The following is a 20,440-nucleotide window of genomic DNA, read 5'->3' as shown; positions in this document are numbered from 1 at the left end:
GGTTAGCACAACATGAGGAACTGAATTAAATAGCTGCAGCATCAGGAAGGCTGAGAACCGCTGCTCTAAAGGTATCCTTACAGCTTTACCTAAACCTAACAACCTCTAAAAGGCTCCTTCCAAATACTACTACATAGAGGGTTACAGTTTCACTGTGGGTTTGGGGAGGCACAAACAGTCCATCACATTTCTGTATTTATGGCACACCTCTCTGACATTAGGTTAGATACCTCTAATAAGAGCAGAGAGAGTAAGTGGTTAGCAGGACCCTAACTACTCAGATAATCAGCTATTTATTCACTACAGAAAACATATGGGCAAGAACAAGCACAGTGGGAACACCTTTTAATTTTTTTTCTAAAGAAAAAGTGAAATTTCACCCCCAGAATCCAATATGCCGCACAGGTATGCACATAGGTGTGAGACACCGCCCTCACGAGAAAACTGTTATGCTGTTTGCTCTGCGTGCTTTATACCGCAGTCCAGTAACCGCTCTGCCCCACAGGTGCACGTGTGGGTTTGAGGACCACTGAACACTGAACCTCCGCAATACATCACCATTATGGAAACACCTGTGCACAGAAACTGTGTTGAGCAACTATGGAATTCAGTGTTCAATCGCCCACAACACTTCTCATTTACATGTTTAGCTGTATGTTCAGCTCTACTATGTTCAGCTCTACTATAAAAGAAACAGGCTTTCAGAATGCATCCATTTCCAGACTTTGTTTCTAGGAAATGGGATGGAAGACCTGCATAAAGCACTTTTCAAATTTTCCTGAAATAAAATATGCACATGGTCATGCTGATCAGGGCACAAAAGTCCCAAAGCCTGGGCTGGAGAGATGGTTCAGAGGTTAAGAGCACTGGCTGCTCTTCCAGAGGTCCTGAGTTCAATTCCCAGCAACCACATGATGGCTCACAACCATCTGTTATGAGATCTGGTGCCCTCTTCTGGCGGGCAGGGATACATACAGACAGGACACTATAGATCACTAATAAATAAATCTTTTTTTTTTTTTTAAAAAAAAAAAAAGTCCCAAAGCCTGAGAAATAGGGATTGTGATTATCCTAGATCCACTAATGGGAATAAAAAAGCTACATTTGGCTGAAGTAAATACATTTAGAATAGTACTCACTCAATCACAAAGCAGGAAGGAAATTTTAAACCACCCTAAGTGGAATAATGACTTCTCAGATATTCCCTCTCCCCTCATCCTAATCCCTGGGACAAAGGTTACATTACAGGCAGGGAAGCAAATGTGCATGGGATTGAAATTGATAAATTTAATTCTTCTTATGGTATTAAAAACAAAGGGATTAACGCAAAGCTTTTATAATACGTTTAGAAATTCTAGAATGAGAGTGATAAATCAGCAAAGCCCACCCACTTGAGACAGGGTCTCACCATATAGCCCTGTAAGGCCTGGGACTTCTTATGTAGTTAAGGCTGGCTTTAAACTCGGAGATCTATCTGCCTGGCCCGCCTTCCAAGTGCCAGGATTAAAGGCTAAACCGCCACACCTGGCTCTAAAGCTTCTTCTTAATCAACAGGCAACTCCAATGCTTAGAACAAGACACATGTGTACATATACTTGCGTTCTGAATTAAGAGTAGGGAACCAGGGCTCTGGGAAACTCGCATTTCAAGTATTTAGAAAGAAGGAGAAAATGAAATTTTAAAGGTCTATATAAACACATTAAATTTTATTAAGGGATTATTTATCTCTATCAATACCCAAATACCTATATCTAATTTAAAGGAAGCATTAGAACCATTAGACGAAGTTGTATGAGAGAGTTATTTAAAGATAATACAACAACAACTGAGGTTGGAGAGATAGTTGAGTGGTTAAGAGCACTGAATGACCTTCCAAGACTGGGAAAGACTTTCAGCACTCACAGGGAGGCTCACAACAGCCTGTTCTTCCAGTTCCAGTGGATCTGCCTCTCTTCTGTCAAATATAGGCGCCAGGTACACACATGGTACACAGACATGTATGCTGGCATAACACCCAAACACATAAAAAGTAAAAAATAAATTAAAAATAATAAAAGAAAATACGACTATAGCTGTGTGTTCTGGTGTGTACCTGTAATCCCATGAAGCCGAGACAGAAAGAGACCAAGCTCAATGACAGCCTGGACCAAACTTAAGACCTTGTCTCAAAACAAACAAAAAGAATAGGAGAACAATAACAGAAGGAATACCAGCAGAAGGATTGTTAGGATGCCTCTGGAGAGGAACTAATGATGAAATGGGGGCGCCACACACAATAGAAAGTCAAGGCCAGCAATTCAACACCTAGAGAAAAGGAACAAAGGAAACCCAGAAAGACCTGTGGCCCTAGTGGCCCACAGGCAAAGGTTACAGCTTGTGTTCCCAAGACCCAGGATCCAAGCATCAGTAAGCCAACTTTCTGATTACCAGGACAGAACGGATATGCGTGTATAAAGACATTTGTGGCACTGATACATAGACAATTATTAAAACTCTGTGTGACTTTTCCATGAATCTGTATCACAAAAGTAAAGAAATGGCAACCCTCAATGACAAAGATACACATAAGAAGTGCTTGGGGACACTGTGACCACTGTCTACACTTACTTCAACAAGTATCAAGAAAGCTAGGTGAGCCGGGCAGTGGTGGTGCACACCTTTAATCCCAGCACTCAGGAGGTAGAGGCAGGTGGATCTCTGTGAGTTTGAGGCCAGCCTGGTCTACAATAGCTAGTTCCAGGACAGCTAGGGCTATTATACAGAGAAACCCTGTCTCAAAAAACCAAAACAATAAATAAGTAAATAAATAAATGAATGAATCAATCAATCAATAAATAAATGAAGCTACTCACTGATCTCTCTTCTGTAAGCCATATAATCAGCTAGTTATTTAACAGAGATATCCTAGGATTACCAAAGGGAAAAAATTTCACCCTGAGCCACTGTCCCTGAACCCATTCAAAAAGTTTATTTTGTTTTTTACTTCATTTTATCACATATCTCTATCTAGGACAGACCTGGGAGTTCCCTAATCAGCCAGCCATGTTTGCTAATGTCAGGTTCCATTTTAATTTTTTTACATAAAAAGTTGGGGGTAAATATGGACTTCCATCTCTGAGAGCCAGAATTTATAGTACAGTATAGATATCAAACAGGAAATTAAATAAGCTTATGCTTCTAATAAGCAGCATAAAGCACTAAAGGCACAGAATATAAGGAAATTGAAAGAAGAGCTTGTGAACAGAAACACCAACGAATGAAAAGTGTGTGGGGGGGAACTCAGTGATATGTCTCATGAGCTCACTTCCCAGATTCCAATCTGAGAGACTCACAACCACCCAGAGTCCCAGCCCCGAAATATACACCACCTCTGGCTGCCACAAGCCCCGGCACCCACAAGCTCACACCCCAACACAGACACATAAATACACATAACTAAAAAGAAAATAAAATCTTTTTTCCAAAGAAGAGGAGGGCACTTGTTCCCCAGAACATTAAACTCAGAAAACTTACTTCATACACTATTAATGTCTTCAAGCACTTATGAAGGTCACTGTGAACTATTGTTTTTAATGTGATCGTTTTCATAACAAATCTTATAAAATGGAATGACCCAGCAACTTAGAAGAAAACAAATAAGTACTACAGATGAAGAACTTCCAACCTACAGTGCAACTTTTTGGTCCACAGACCAGATACCTACTTAAGACATCAAAATACACTGCACTGTAGAGCTGGAGAGAGACCCAGTGGGTAGAGCACTCGCTGCTCTTGTAGAGAGAGGACTCAGCTCATGACTGGCATTCCAGGGGATCTGATGCCCTATTCAGGCTTCTGCAGGCACCAGGCTCATTTATAGTATTCATACATACACACAAGCCAAACACACACATGCATGCATGCACACGCACAAAATAAAAGAAAATAAATCTTTAGAGGACACTGCATCATAATCAAAATAAACCATTTCAATATTTGAGATATCCTTGATATCCAGAAAATTTTTCTCAGAAAACTTTTAGTTTTTACTTAATCTAATAAGTCTGTGTGTACATGTGTGTGTTTATATATTAAAAGTCAAAATTTAAATATTATTTCAAAACTACAATCTCCTCAAAAGTGCATGAAATTGGTGTGAAGAATATGGTAGACACTTTACTGTTTCCAGCACCCAATCTCATTATATAGATCTTCATGGATTTCCTAAAAGGCTGAGAAGTTGTTTCAGAAGAAACCATGTGTTTGCTCAGGCATGGCTCCTCTAGCCACTCAGCCCTTTACAATGGTTGAGAGCTTTCAGAGGGCGTATGATGTAACTCTAGCTAAGAAGAAGTAATGAAGTATGGGGTCAGCGAGGCTCAGAGGGATATGTGGAAAAACACAAAGGCATCTGACCTGGAGCTGAACTTCCAGACAGAATGCCTTGGCTACACAAACTCTCTCAAACCGTTCCAAAAACCCAGCCCTCAAAGGCGCTGAAGAAGAATCAGATGCATTCAAACCTAAGGTGCACTCAGCATGGTGCATGACTACAGTCTCTATTTGGAAGGCAGAGTTCAGACAGTCTCAGACTCAAGAACACCCTGAACTATAGTAAGAGGTTCCAGTCCAGTTTCACTTAGTATCAAAACAAAAATAGCAAAGGACTGGAAATGCAGCCAGATCAGTGATCAAGTGCTTACTCACCAAGTATGAGGTACTGGGTTTAATCTTAGAAGCTGCCACCAAAACAAACAAACAAACAAAAAACAAAATAACAAAGAAAGAAAAGAAAAGGAAATTAATAAATAAGTGAAGTTTGCCCATAGAAAGAGTAAAACGTAGAGGCGTGAGACTTTAGTAAATATATACCAGTCCCTAGTCTTACATAAAAATGAGAGAAAAAAACCTACCTATGGGGTGGCGTGTAGTGATATTTCATTTGTGTTTTAATAAATAAAGCTTGCCTGAAGATCAGAGTGCAAAGATAAGCCACTAAAGGCCAGGGAGTAGTGGCACACATCTTTAATCCCAGTAGTTGGGAGACAGAAGCAGATGGATCTCTGTGAGCTCAAGGCCACTCTGGGCTACACAAAATCGACTAGGAACAGATTTTGGTGACTCCCACCTTTAATCCAGTGTTTGGGAATCACAGACCTTTAATCCCAGCACTAGGGAGGTGAAGACAAGTGCAAAATGACTGAGTGGAGGGAGGAACATAAAGGGGAAGAGACAGGAGCTCACTGGAGTGTGGAGTCTGAGGTTTGGTGGAGACACAGTGAAGTCTAGGCAGTCTGAGGATGGCCAATTTGGTCTGAGCATTGGTAGAGGTAAAATATCTCTCTAGTGGCTTGGCTGCTTTGCTTTTCTGATCTTCAGCTTGAACCCAATATCTGTCTCTGGGTTTTTATTATTTGTGCTACAGTGGCACATGCCTTCAATCTCAGTACTTAGGAGGTAGAGGCAGTAGGATCTCTATGAGTTTAAGATCAGTCTGGTCTACAAATCGAGTACCAGGACAGCCAGATTACACAGAGAAACTCTGTCTCAAAAACCTAAAAATAAACAAATAAATATAGAAATAAAAATACAGAATAAAGATATTTGCTGATGAACAAAATTTAAGAATTCACTGCTGTCAGGAAATAGCAAAAATGTGCCTTATTTAGAAATTTTAAAAGTAATTATATCATCTGGGCGAGGTAGCATATGTCTTTAGCACTTGAGAGGCAAAGGTGGCTGGCTCTCTCTGAGTTCAAGGCCAGCAGGGTGTGCACAGCAAGTTTCAGGACAGCTGGGGCTACGCAGAGAAACCACGGCCCAAACAAAACAAAACGAAACCAAATACTTAATTACAACCACAGAATCACACACAAAGAACATGAAGGAACTCAGGTATGGAGAAGAAAAACTATCTCTCATAAGCCTTGCAACATTATTAAATTTAAAGAGTACAGGGAGCAGAGAGTTGGAGCTGGATATAATCAAAAACTGTCAGATATTAAATAAGAGATGTTTAAAGACAAGTACATACTACTTGAATAGAATTAAACACACTTGAAAAGGACTCTTACACGGTTCATTCAATCAGAACAAGCAGTGGACAGAAGACTGGGAGCCCCTCAAGCTCCATGTTTCATAACCGGGGGGGAGGGAAGAGCCCTGGCTTCACTATCAGCCCCAGGTCTACGGGTCCCCAAGAAACTGCGTACCAAGCCCATGTCACAGTTGTCTGCTGACACACAAACTTCTTTCATTTTTATTAAAAAACCCTATTCTACAATAAATCCTCAGCATTTTATTTTTAATAATTCTACAGAAAAGCAAAATCTACTAATAGTCCACTGGAAAGAAAAAATTACAAAATTTGGTTTTTTTTAACCTATTGAAAAGAACCACACATACGCAATATGCATACATGCTATGTTTATGTATATAGCTTGCATTTTGATGAGTTATTTTCTAACAACCTCTGGTAAAATATACATACTAACAACACTTAAAGAAAACTCCAACCTTAGGCCTATGCAAGGTTCTATAAGTTCAAGCACAGAAATACAGAGAAAGACAAAAGTAAATTAATCACTCCCGACTACCCACATGATATAGATAAATGTTGCAATAACGTCACTCCCGGCTTCACATTCTAAACGGTTATGGTGAATATTTACTTTTACCGAAGTAAACAGTTTTGATAATTGCTAAATCTCCCATCTCCTAGCAATTTTAGTAGAACTGGATCTATAAATGAAAAGAATTCCTGTCTGGACCAAACAGTTTCATTCAATATCAGCTTACAGATAATAAGAGAACAGGGCTTAGCTTTCTTGGTTTTTTGTTTGCTTGTGCTTTTATTTCATTTTATTTTTAAATAACTCATAAAAGAAGATTTGTTTGATCTGAAGAGAAACTAGAGTATTAAATCACTCTTAAACTCTTAAACATTCACTTTGTTTTTATATTTATTTTCAAAACAAATAAACTTATTTTCAAATCCATTATTTTTATAAACGCAATTTTATATAAGAGATTTACATGCTCTTCCATAATAGGCTTCAATGACAAAGAAAATGCTTAAATAATGTCATATCCTTGAAAATTATACAAACTTGACCTAGAATGGAAAACCAGCCGACACAGACTGCAAAGAGTAAGGTAAATTTAAGAAAATAAAAATGCAAATATGCATTTTAGTAGTCTCTTGAATTTATTAACCTAAAAGGTTTAATTTCCATTTTCCTGCATCAGCTTTATTTATAAAATGTCGTGCCCTATAAATATGCTGTTATTTTCTATAGTCAAGCACTCTCTTAACAAATCTTCTCATTAATATGTAAATTTAAAGTCAATCGGTCTTCTCTCTGACAGCCCCATGAATTCCTAGTACACTGTATAATCGGCTTTGACTTGGCATCCACTATTTATCATCAAAGATGTCAGTTAGAAAAATTATGGAAAATGCACTGCAATTGATATGACTGCAATCTACTTTGTCAACACTTAATTGTTCCTCAAATCGTACATTTACATATAAACAGCCTAAATACTGATCTATAATGATGCAAATAAACTAAATTAAAAATCTCTTCTGCCCCAAGGAAGCTTATTTGTATATGATGTGTTCATTTGAGAACTGACTGACAAAAGTATGCCCATCAACTCATCACAAACACTACTTGTAATAATTTTTAATTCCTAAAAGCTAACATTTTACTACCCTTCAAGAATATTAACATAAAGAGAGGGCTTTGGAAATAGCTCTGTGGGTAACAGCACTTGTGGTACCAATATGAAGACCTGAGTCTGAATCCTCCACACCCATATAAAAAGCCTTATGTGCTCACCGGTTGCCAGCCTCACTCCAGGTGCAGTGAGAGATTGGATCTCAGTGAAACAGGTGTTGTCTGAACAGTGGTTTTTCTGGCCTATACATGCACCATGTGTATGCACACATTCCAGTTCAAAGGAAAACAGTATTTTTTTTCCTTTGGAAAGCATATTTAATTACAGATATCACCAAATCGAGCACCACAGACTAGGGTCTCTGAGATTAGCTTTGACAGGAAACAACAAACAGTAAACACAAGCGACATTCAAGTCAATAGGTAATGTAATATAAAGGGAAGAATGAGTCCTGACTATCGCATAACTGTTTCTAGGCCTACCTGTTCTAAACAGCATGCTTTGCTGAACTGCTAAAACCTGAGCGCCTCAGTAACTTTGTCTGTAAGTAGATATGAAATTCTGACTGCCCAACATGGTGGTTTGAATGAAAATGGCCCATATGTTTGAAATCTTGGTCCCCAGTTGGTGACACCTTTTGGGAAAGATTAGGAGGTGTGGCCCTTGTTGGAGCAGGTGTGTCAATGGGGATGGGCTCTGAGGTTACAAAAAACCCATGCCATTCACAGTTAGCTCTTGTCCTGTGCCTGTGTCTCAAGCACCAAGCCTGCCTGTTGCCATGCCCCCTGCTATGATGGTCATGAAGTCTAATCTTGGGAAAACCATTAGCCCAAAATAAACTTTCTTCCCTAAGTTTGGTCAGGGTCTGTCTACTCCCTAGTACCAACTTCTGCTTAGTTACTTTCTCTTGCTGTGGTTGGACACCACAGCCATGGAACTTAGTCACTACACAAGAAAGTACAGCAAATGACTAGAGTACTATTCTTCACAATTTCTCTTAATACGAAAGGGAAACCAAAATCTCTGATATAACTTCTAAGTTGATATGTTAATTTGGTGACACTTTTTCCTTAAAAGTAAAATGCCGCCCTTGATTTATGGAGCAGCTGTATTTGCACAGCATTTATGGGAATGATTACGGCCTATGGATGAAAGCAAATGAGGTACACAAACACAGCATTCTTTCTCCACGATTCCAAGAAGACCAGTCACTACTCAGTACTCATCTGAAGTACTACTGCTCTACTGTGTTACTCTGCTCTATTATAACCTTAGTTATTATTTAAAAAAAACAAACTAACTATAAAAACATTTAAAACACTGGGCGGTGGTGGCGCAGGCCTTTAATCCCAGCACTCAGGAGGCAGAGACAGGTAGATCTCTGTGAGTTTGAGGCCAGCCTGGTCTACAAAGCAAGTTCCAGGACAGGCTCCAAAGCTACAGAGAAACCCTGTCTCGGAAAACCATGAATGAATGAATGAATGAATGAATGAAGCATTTAAAACAGTTTCTGAAATAGAAAGCAGATACAGAGCTGCAAATGTCTCAGTTTCTTTCAACAGTGACTAAACTGTGTTTATGGGTGTTAAGTTTTACAATGTACTTTTATTTTTAACTATGTGTGGGAGTGTGTGTCTGCGTGTGGAAAAAGGCACGTGAGTACAGGTGCCTGAATTGGATCCCCCTGGAGCTGGAATTCTGGGCAGTTATGAGCCACCAAACACGCTAGGAATGAGTCCTCTTAACCACTTAGCCACCGAGCCATTAGTCTAGCAACCTTTAAACTAAATCAAAATCCTGCAGGAGCACAAATACCTGAGCTTCTCACTCGATGTATCTGCAGCAGGTTAAAGAAAGGAGTGTGGTATGGACATGACTCAAGTCTTGACACACTCAAAGAGCACTTTTGTACAGGGAGCCACATCATGACTGCTAGTTCTGAAACTACAGCAAGAACTGACTACATCTTTTTCTCCCAAAGGTTATTTGCAAACTATTAAGAAAACACAAGATGCAACCCTAATATTCTGAGTATGCTGGGCTAAACAAGACATGCAACTAGAGCTGAAGGAAAGAGTCATTTTTCCATGGGTCTAGGTAAACTGACAACATGTTACATTAACAAGTAAAGTTAGATGTTTATCCATAGTAAAACTGTAACTCCTACTATAACTGAAATTAAATAGTTACCAACAATTGCCTCTCAAAGATCAACAAGAGGTTAATATGAAAAAACAAAAAAACATTATTTTTATATTTTACACTACACTAAAAGTACTTCTGTAACTTAAAAAAAAGGACTATCACTCAAACTAACGAAAATTTACAACTCTGTCTAAATGATTTCCTTACCTTCTTTCCTTTAAGGCAGTGCATTATGTCTCAAAGGAAATCAAAGCAAACTGTACCAAGAAGGAAAACACTTTTTCTGTCAAACCCTCAGTTCCAACACCCTAGTCCTCGCACAGCCACACCCACCCACCCACAACACACCCACCCACAGCACACCCACCCACACTGCATCCAGCATACTCCACCCACCCCCACCCTGCCCGGCACATCTGAAAAGCCCTGTACCAGTCTGGAAATCACAGGGTCTACGATGACGCCATGATCAGATGGATGAGTGGCAAGGAAACAATCAGCAAAGTTCAACTCTAGCACGCTGAGACAGTAATAAGACCACCTTCTCACAGGAACTAATGTTCAGGGAACTAACATGCAAAACACCCACACACACATTCACAAAATACAGCCCCTTTCTCTTCAAGTATATTACAAAAGCAGAAATACACATGTAATTATAGAATTTAATGGTTTTACTAATTTCATATAAAAAAGATGAAATAAAACCCCAAGAGTGAATGATGAACTACAAAACTCGTTTTAATACTTAGTTACAGATTTTTAGAAGATTCATGTATACTCAGCTCCAGTTTCTATCTGCTAACAAGACAAAAGGTCATTTGTGCACAAGTGCTGGGGTGAATAATATGAAAACAGCGGTAAAAAACTCCAACATGAACTCTCTGCTCATGCCCAATCAACTCCCTGACAGGGGCTGGTGGAACAAACAGGACACACAGTTGCTGACACTGGCATCCAGTGGCTGTGGGATTGTCATCATGCACACACTGCTTCATTTAGTAAAACAGTCTTTCAAACTGAACTCTGGTCAATAATAAATCAAATTAATTTTATAAGATAGAAATGTATACTAGTAGCAAAAGTCCGTTGATCTGAGTCATAAATAGCTTAAGTTACTTTCTAAAAATATATTGTAAAAAATGCAACAACTTTACTTACAATAAAGTTAAAGGGCTTCGCAAAGAGACCTTGTCTCCAAAAAAATGTAAAACTTCAAGCATAAAAAGCGCTAGGAGGATATAGTTAAATGGTAGACTCATTTTCCGCCTGTGCAAGTCCAAGGTTCAAGATACAATGTTGCCCAAAGCAATCAGAAAGAAAGAAAAAAACAAACAGACATGTAGCATTCAAGGAGATAAAAACACATAAAAATGTTTTAAATATCTTTAATAGTAAAAAGCAAGTCAATGTAAAAAAATTTATGAAATGTCTTATAAAAATCTATTATGAGAATATTCCCACATTTATGGAACTTCACTAACATTTTTCTCTCACATTAATACTATTTTTAGTTTTAAAAAGCAAGATGTTCTAAATGCTATATAATTAGTCAGGTAACGCTCACAACTGATTTTTCAAGTTTGTAATATTGGGGCTTGAGAGATGCCTCATGGGTTAAGGCTGCCTGCTGCTGCTATTCCAGGGGAGCTGAGTCTGGTTCCCTGCACCTAAACAGGGTGTCTTACCTGTAACTTCAATTCTAGGGGATCCACAACCTCTTCTGAACTACTCAATGCCCCCCCCACACACATGCACACACATTGTGAAAACACATACATACACATTTGTGCACATACACATGCAAACATACAAGTACACTGTAAAAACACACATGCACGTGCTACATATACACACATGTACATGTACACACTCAAGCAGTCATGAACATGTATGCACATACATGAACACATACGCAAATGTGCACACACATGTATACACACATGCATACAGACACAGAAATATAAAAAATATTGCATTAAAAATAAAATGTCAAGCCAGGCAATGGTGGAACACACCTTTAACCCCAGCACTCGGGAGGCAGGGAGATCTCTGTAAGTTTGAGGCCAGTCTGGTCTACAAGAGCTAGTTCCAGGACAGGCTCCAAAAATACAGTGAAACCCTGTATCAAAAAACAAAACAAAACAAAAAGCAAGCAAACAAACAAAAATCAGATGTTAAAAGATGACTTTGCGTTCAGAATGTCCTTATACAAGTTTAAAATTTGCATACGATTCTGCAAAGAAACAGTGAGTGAGCTCTATTACAAACTATGTAATACAATTAAAAAATCCTAAGTCTCCTTGTAAAGAATATGATAAATGTCTAATATTAATTTGCTAAAGAAACTAAGTTAATTTCACAGAATACTGAACTACTGGTTTCACACACTTTAAGTAAAAGTGCATAAACATACTTTAGAAGTATAAAACTGGAGGAAAGAAGTGTAAAAGTTCAACAGTATTTTATGTATAAAGTCGAGAAATCAGCCACTCAACGTGTAAACTTATGGTACAGAGTCACATTACTTACTTTAGCAAACTGGTACATAAGAGAAATGGGACTAAAAAATGTAAAATCAACAACAAATAATAAAAAAAGCCCTGAACTTGGTAATGCCACATGAACCCTCAACAGGTACCTTTCGTCAGGTATCACACGAAAGGTGTTACACAGCACACCTTTAAACAGGAGTCGGCTGTGTCAAAGCGACTGACAACGAGCAAAGTGAGTTCTCCCGAGAACGGAGCTCTACTCCTTCGCTGCTCTGCTCTGGCTGCACGGTCTTCAAAGTTAGCCTGCTCCCTTAGCACACATCGTAGGCAGGAGGCCAGTCAGCACTCACCTCTCTCCAAGGACTGACGAACTGAGTCCGGGCGTACCGAGTTAGCATGTGGATTATGACAACTTGCCCCCACTCCTCGACATCTACCAGTAGGTTACAAAGCTTGCGGTAATTCCTGTGGATCAGATCGATTCTATCCGGGCACACTTCTTCAAAAGCCATCACCACACTGCCAGCTACCAGCTGAGAAGAAAGAAACAGTGATTCATTGAAATACATACAATTCATCCAAGATCCTACTGGGTATTCCACTAGCATAGTCATGTCAGGACCATACGGAATGCTTTAGTCATTCAGTTAAACCAAGTAATAAAAAAAAGTACCATTTTCTTGAATAATACTGTTAAGACCTGTTTAGTATGGAAAACAAATCTTCTGAAGAGAGATAAATTCAGTTTACTTTATTTTATCGGGTTAAATTCTAATAATTGCTTGTAAATGTGTTTAATATTAGTAATTCAGTTTTGGGATTTTGTTTGTTTGCTTTGTTGTTGTTGTTTGGTTTTTGGAGAGAGGGTTTCTTTGTGTAACAGTTCTGGTTGTCCTGGAACCTGCTTTGTAGACCAGGCTGGCCTCAAACTCACAGAGACTCATCTGCCTCTCCCTCCCAAGTGCTGGGATTAAAAATGTGGGCCACAACCTCCCAAACTTAAATCGTAAAGGTGCTTTCTTGGCTGGTAGCAACATTCAGAAAGAGATCAGAGACAATAACAAAGACCCCACTGTCAGTCTAAAGTGAGGAGAGCAGTGAGTCAGCATTTACACGAAGAGCTTAGTGCTCACTGCAAAAACACCTCCAAATAGCACACATTTTAGTCCATTTGTTTTACCAATATAATTTATTTTCAAAGACAACACAGTAACTGAAATACTAGTATATCATGCATAAAAATCAGAATAATGTATTGCCAAAAGGGGGCAGCTTCCCCCAGGCCAATTAATGAAATCACAAATGTAGACTTTTGAATAGTCATGCTCTTACAAATCTTGGGTGAAACTAAGGTTCCTTCAGTATAAAGGTACAAGGCAAGCAGAATATTTAATATACAGATTCTTCTAAATGTATACCATATATACATACAGTTAGCCAACTGTAATACGGTTTTGAAAAAAACAAATTAAAATATTCTTCTAAACACTAGGGATCTTCCTTTTAGTATCTAAAATTTCCCCAATGACTAAAAATAAACAATTAAATAGAAATATAACTTATTGAATTGGTACTTTTTGAGAAATATTAGCTACAATGATATTCATATTTCAAGTGTTTGTCCCTCTACTTGGTTACCATTTACTTTATTAATATGCAACCAACAACACAATTGAAAGAAAACAGCTCAGAATATAGACTTGCTATTATGCTAAACAAGTTGCAAGTCCTGCGGGGATTTTATGAATTACCAATCAGTATAAACGTGAAGCCGCATTTATTGACTCCAGCCCAACCCATGTACTGGTGCCTGCTGGTCCCAGCATGTATTCACCTCAATCGAAAAAGCAAAGAATTGATTATTTGTGTGAGCTAAATAAAAATGTATTATACATCTAGTTTCTTATTTGCTATTGATATGGAAAGCAAGTTAAATGCATGTTTTCAATGCCACATTTTGATATGTACTGCATCAATTACTCTTCAAATATATTTGCAGCAACTTACAACCTGTGATTATGAGATTAAAATTAACAAATTAAAAATATCTTAAATTAACCAAGTTTAGAACATCAACTATAGAATAAATTATTATTTATTAGTTATAAACATGTATATATATTTTATATACAAATCAACAATTACTATCACAATATATAATAACTGCTATAATAGTAAACTACAAAAATGAGGTATTTCTTAGACTAATCTATGAAACTGAACTCATTTTCATTTTTTAAATGCCATATAAAATCAATATTTTTTAAAACCCAGAAAGTATTTTATTTCAAGTGATTAGACATCAAACAATGCAATGGAAAGTCAGCTGCTGCAGGACATTAAATTTATCAAGCCACAACAGCAAGCATGTAACTGTAGGGCACTAAAACATCCTAAAACACCCAAGGAATCCCAGGAAAGAAGGAAAATCATCATTTAGGTACAAACAAGGCTCAAGGAAACACTAAAGACAGGAAGGATGTGAAAAGAGCATCATCACAAAATACCACTGGTCATTCCAATCACTTCATTGTGTTGTTTGTTTGTTTTCAACAATCTGAGATTTTGATAAACACCAGCAGAAGAATTGATCATTTAGGTCTATTAAATGTTCAATATCCATAAAACATTCAGAATTAAAATAAAATGATCTAATCAGATTTCAAAACCAAAAATATTGGTTTCCAAAAAACAAACAGTTAATTTCCATCTCACTGTGTCAATAGCAGCTCTTCACACAGTGGGAATAAATCAAGCCAACAAAACCGCAATGAGCTCATCAAATCCAAACACAGCTTTCCATTTATGTATTTTTTATATTAAAGCAATAAACGTGGTTCATTTATCTCCCCTTGGTTGCCACGTTTTTCTGTGCTGTTGCTATGAACTTCAGCCATTAGCTGTGCTCCAAGGTAAACTACATGAGCCATCAACAAAAGTGACATCCCATCTATGGAGTTCATATTTTCTCTAGATTATCTATGCTAGTTGACAAGCTGGTAATGAAAAAAATCACACTAAGCAAATGGTTCCTCTAATAACAATAAATTTTCTATAAAATTATGAAGGGTACAAAACGTTTCCTTGCATCTATTTTGTCATGAATTCTAATTAACGTTACAAAAATCTGAGTGCTGGGTCATCACAAGAAGTGCATCACAGTTTGATTGATAAGATGGTGTAAGTTAGCCAATGCTGCCAAGATTTTCTTCCCTTAAATTAATGGCCATCCAACCTGCTCTAATCATACAGCCCAAATGATATTCCCCTTCTTATTTCAATTTTCTTGAGGCATGGAAAATAGGAAAGATCAGTCATTTATCTTCTAATAGCTGGATAATAGATCTATCACAATAAAACATCTGCACAAACTCGGGGGTGGGCTTTTCTTTTTTCCCCAGAACAGCGAGGCTTTTACCAGCATTGAATCAATAACTTAGAAAATGCTATCTTACTCCTACAATTTAGCTATGAACTATCAACCTATTCATCCAAAAGTAATCTACAGCTAAAATTAAGAAAACTTTGAGTCATCAAAAATACATAAACAACTCATCTTTTCAGAAAGCATTAATGTAATTTATCTTCCTGAGAAATCTAATCTCCATTAATACGATTTCTTTCAAATTAACTTGAAACAAACAAACAAACAAAAAAAAAACACAAGAAATAAGTACTACCATGCCTTGAGGCATTCTAAATATCTGGTTTCATGTTTTTAATGCTTAACAAATATGAATTTCTACATTTCAAAGAAAAATAAACAAGTGTTATAGATTTAAGAATGTATTTATAATTGAACATTTGGAAAGATTTATGGTAAAGTATATTGTGCTAAACACACAAGGCAGATAAAGTGGTGTAAATCCAGAAAGATATAACAAAAATCACACTAACAGATACTGTAACCACTGACAGGAATGACAAAAACACAGGAAAAGTATTACCTTCTAATTCCACCTACTGCACGTGTAAGCTTTCTAAATCTCTTTATAAGCACAGAGACACCGTCAAACAATAGTTACCTAAATGACACTACCATGCTTGACCGGCTGTTACCAGAATCGTGTGCCTGAATCCAAAGTGATTTCTTTTTAGGGAAAAACTGCACACTTGTCTTGTTGAACCATATGCTTCTCACACACTAAAAGACCTTAGAGATTTAAATTTTAAAATACCCTCCCTAGGCTAAGAAAAGCAACAGACGGTACCTCCCCAAATCAACAGAGCTTAAATAAACAAGTTTAAATATACTGACATTTTTTACAAACCGAACTTTCAGTAACATAAAAAAACCATAATTATAATGGTCCCCATACTGTGCCAGTGAATAAATTTCTCAAAATGTGAAAATAATTAGATCATGTCATTTGATTAGAAAAATTTTAAATGTATGTAATTTGTGATTCTTTATTTATTTTTTAAAAAATATATTCTTTCACAATTGCATACATATATACTGTGCTCTGAGAAAACACTCCCCATTGTCCTCCCACCCCACAAACCCCTTCTCCCCAACAAATCTCACAAATGCATTCACAGTTTATCTTTGGGAGGGGTGTCTATGATTCTTCATTAATTTTAGTGTTGATGTTAACATTATTAAGTATGGGGACAATGTACCTGTCTTCTCTCAATGAGTATTACACAGAGCCAATACAACAAGTTAATGAAAGTAGACATAAGAATATATAAAATATATGGATAGATAGACTATATGTTTATAAGATATAATAGATATATATGTTTATATAGCTATATATATATACATAGAGACAGATATAATATAAAGATATAAGAATATATTTTTAACCTTTCCACAGTAGAATATAATCACACAAAAGAGAAATAATCAATAAATATTCTTAAAAGACTACTTAATACTTAAATACTGGTTAGGCAAGTTAATGATACCTAGAAAAAGCTGAATTCAACCCCTTAATCTAAATCCTCAACAAATAAGATAAAAAAATAAAAAAGAAGAAGAAGAAGAATCAGGCTGAAGATTTAGTCCACTCAGTAAGATGCTTGCCTTGTGAGCAGAGGGACCTGGATTCAATCCCAAAGCTGTCATAAACACCCATGCACAGTGGACATGACTAATTCCAGGGGTGGGAAGGACAGTTATGCGCAGTAGCACATGTCTGCAATCCCAGGGTGGGAAGGTCGAGACAGAAGGATCCCTTGGGCTCCCCAGCCAGTCAACCTAGGTACTTGGTGAGCTCAGGACAACAAGAGATCTTGTCTCTAAAACCAAAGTGGGAAAGAAAACCCAGCTGTTAAAATAATGTCCCAAACCCCAGAAAAGTCTCCCTGAGAACAGTGACTATGGAGAAAAAAAGACTCCCCCTTCCAATAGTATCAGATAGCAAGCTACTATCACTAATAATATAATAAATAATGTAAGAACTAACCATTAAATTCTACTAAAGATATGTATTAAATGCTTTTTCCCTTATTTTGAAAATAAATGATCAGGATCAAAAGCGGGCACTCGAATCTACAAGAAATGATGTCCATTACACTCCTTGGAGTCATCTTCTTCTCAGTCAGAATAGTTTTAACACCTTGTGCTGTAGAGACAGGAGGAGATTTTGTATATAATAGCTATTTAAAGTCAAAACAACTTCATGAATTAGAAGCTATAAACCTGACAAAGACATAATGGAACATAAACCAAATTTGATTCTAATACCTAAAACTGTAGTTCAGACCCATGATAGTCAGATCCAGCCTAGCTGTTGTGGTGTGATCCCAGACGTGGGAGAGGGAAGGAAGAGGATCAGAAGTGCAAGACAGGGGGGTTGCAGCAAGTTCAGGGCTAGCCTGATCTACAGAGCAAGTCTGGGGCCAGTCAAGGAACCAAGGACCTTGTTTCAATGAAACAACACAGCACAACAACAAAAGGCTAGGGGGAAGCAACAAACATTCTATCTAGAGAGATGTGTGCACTTATGGAAGTTTCCCACAGCACAGCCTCCAAACCCCTTCCCCGCCTCCCCGGGTTGTTTTGTTAACATGATGCAGCTGTCAGGGGACTGACCACCGTGGGCCAAGCTGACGCTGAACTCATAGAGATTCACCTGCCTCAACCTGCCTAGTGCTGGAATTAAAGGTGTGGCCACTACATCCAGGTACCTTCAAATTTCTTTAAATTTTTCATGGAGCAGAAATAATGGTAAACTACGTGCAAATTCAGGGAACTCTTCTAAATCTCACAATTCTCCATAGTATTTAGCAAATGTCCTATTGATAAAAGAAAAGAAGTACATTTAAAACGACAATTAAGTTATCTGAATATTGATAACAGGCTTTATATTCGGATCCCCGAAGCAAACAACATGCCTGTCATACAGAAGACAAAAAGCATGATTTTTCTCAGTTAATATAGTGAGTTTGTCTATATTTGATCCCTCCTATATATCAACTATGCATAGAAAAATACAATGAAGATTTCTAATATACTCTGTACTGAAGAGGTTTAGAGGGCTTAGGAATGGAATCCAGTAACTGTCATGTATAACGTTGACAGCATAATGATAATGTCAAGACAAGCAGTGAAGAAAGACGAGACATTAAGTATTTACTAAAGACGCACTTAGTGCAAACAAGCAGGAAAGGAGGAATGAAAAATCACAGGACTGATAAACAAGAGAAAAGGCAGCTAAAACTCAGTTAACTCAATTAACCTAGCACTAAGTGTAAGTAAATGAATTATTCCAATCAGAAGGCAGTTACGGTCAGATTTAGTTAAAAGTCAAAAAGTATCTATATATGCTACCTAGACAAGGCAACTAGACAGGAAAATACAATTTAGATGGGTAGTGGTAGCGTATGTCTTTATTCCTAGCACTTGGGAGGCAGAGACAGGTGGATCTCTGTAAATTCGAGGCCATCCCAGACTACAGATCAAGCTTCAGGATAGCCAGGGCTACACACAGAGAAACCCTGTCTCAAAAAAATCAAAAATATACAACTTAAATGTGAAAGTTTGGAAAATGAAGGTGTGAAAACAATCATAAGTTAGACTAACTATATAAAACAAGACATTAGTGATAAAAACAACTTATAAACAATAAGATAAAGTATAAAATATGTATCAACATCAGAGCTCCTAAGTACACAAAGCAAACACTGATAGAACTGAAGAGAAATTCCAATACCCCACTTTTCAACAGGAACAACAAGAATGGGCTGCAAATGGCTCAGTGGGAAAAGCCTACCACTAAGATCATGACCACAGGCCTGACCCAGAACCCACATGATGGAGAGGGAACCAAGTAGTCTTCTGACTGCCACCCACACTCCACGGCAGGTGCGCCCACACACATACATACATAAGCACACATACAAAATAAATAAGTACAATTAAAATAATAAAGGAGCCAGTGACTACTATATTAGAGACCTTCTGGATGGCAATAGTCCATGTTCTCGAGCATGACATATGATCACTTCCTAAGTAGTTCAAGTTGTGAGAAGTGGGTACAGAAGCCCTAAGGCATCAGCAGTTTAATGCCTCCAGCCACTCATTCACACCGCATAGGTTACCTCTATTCCTAAGTGCTATGGGACAATGGATTTGTACTTTGTATAGATTTGTCACTTGTATTTTAATAAAATGCTGACTGGCCAGTAGCCAGGCAGGAAGTATAGGCAGGGTGACCAGGCAGGAAGCAGAGGTAGGATGACAAGAACAGGAGAATTCTGGGAAGAGGAAAGATTCAGTCCGCAGTTGTCATCTAGACACAGAGAATGCCTCACTGATAAAGGTACCAAGTCACGTGGCTGATACAGACAAGAATTATGAGTTAATGTAGGATGTAAGAGTTAATAAGAAGCCTGAGCTAATAGGCCAACCACTTTATGATTAATGTAGACCTCTGTGTGTTTTCTTTGGGACTGAATGGCTGCAGGAAAAGGAGGGACAGAAATCTCAGTCAACACCTAAGCCTTGTTATCTGCCAATGCATACATAAACTGAGCATAGAAAAGGGATATATGTGGATATACACAGTCTCAAAAGACTATGTATTTTAGTTAGAATAATAACTGTTAGAAACAAAGAAAAATTGAGCCTTGTTCAACTACAAAACTTTTTAGGGAAGAAATATTTTGAGAACTGCTTTAATATTTTA

The 20,440-nt window shown here is 37.7% G+C and overlaps 1 protein-coding gene across 1 annotated transcript in view; it reads right to left on the bottom strand.

The window, feature by feature from the left end:
- The window catches only part of Ap3b1 (adaptor related protein complex 3 subunit beta 1), a 194,350-nt gene that overhangs the window by 125,602 nt on the left and 48,308 nt on the right, over positions 1-20,440 (bottom strand). Inside the window, exon 7 of the mRNA XM_048455947.3 lies at positions 12,653-12,835. Coding sequence (XP_048311904.3) covers positions 12,653-12,835 — 183 coding nt within the window. The remainder of the gene's footprint in view (positions 1-12,652; positions 12,836-20,440) is intronic.

The sequence above is a fragment of the Myodes glareolus genome, chromosome 15, assembly GCF_982192425.1.
Source record: "Myodes glareolus chromosome 15, mMyoGla1.1, whole genome shotgun sequence".
NCBI lineage: Eukaryota > Metazoa > Chordata > Mammalia > Rodentia > Cricetidae > Myodes > Myodes glareolus.
The sequence above is the reverse complement of the archived record's forward strand: the minus strand, read 5'-3'. Positions and strand labels throughout refer to the sequence as shown.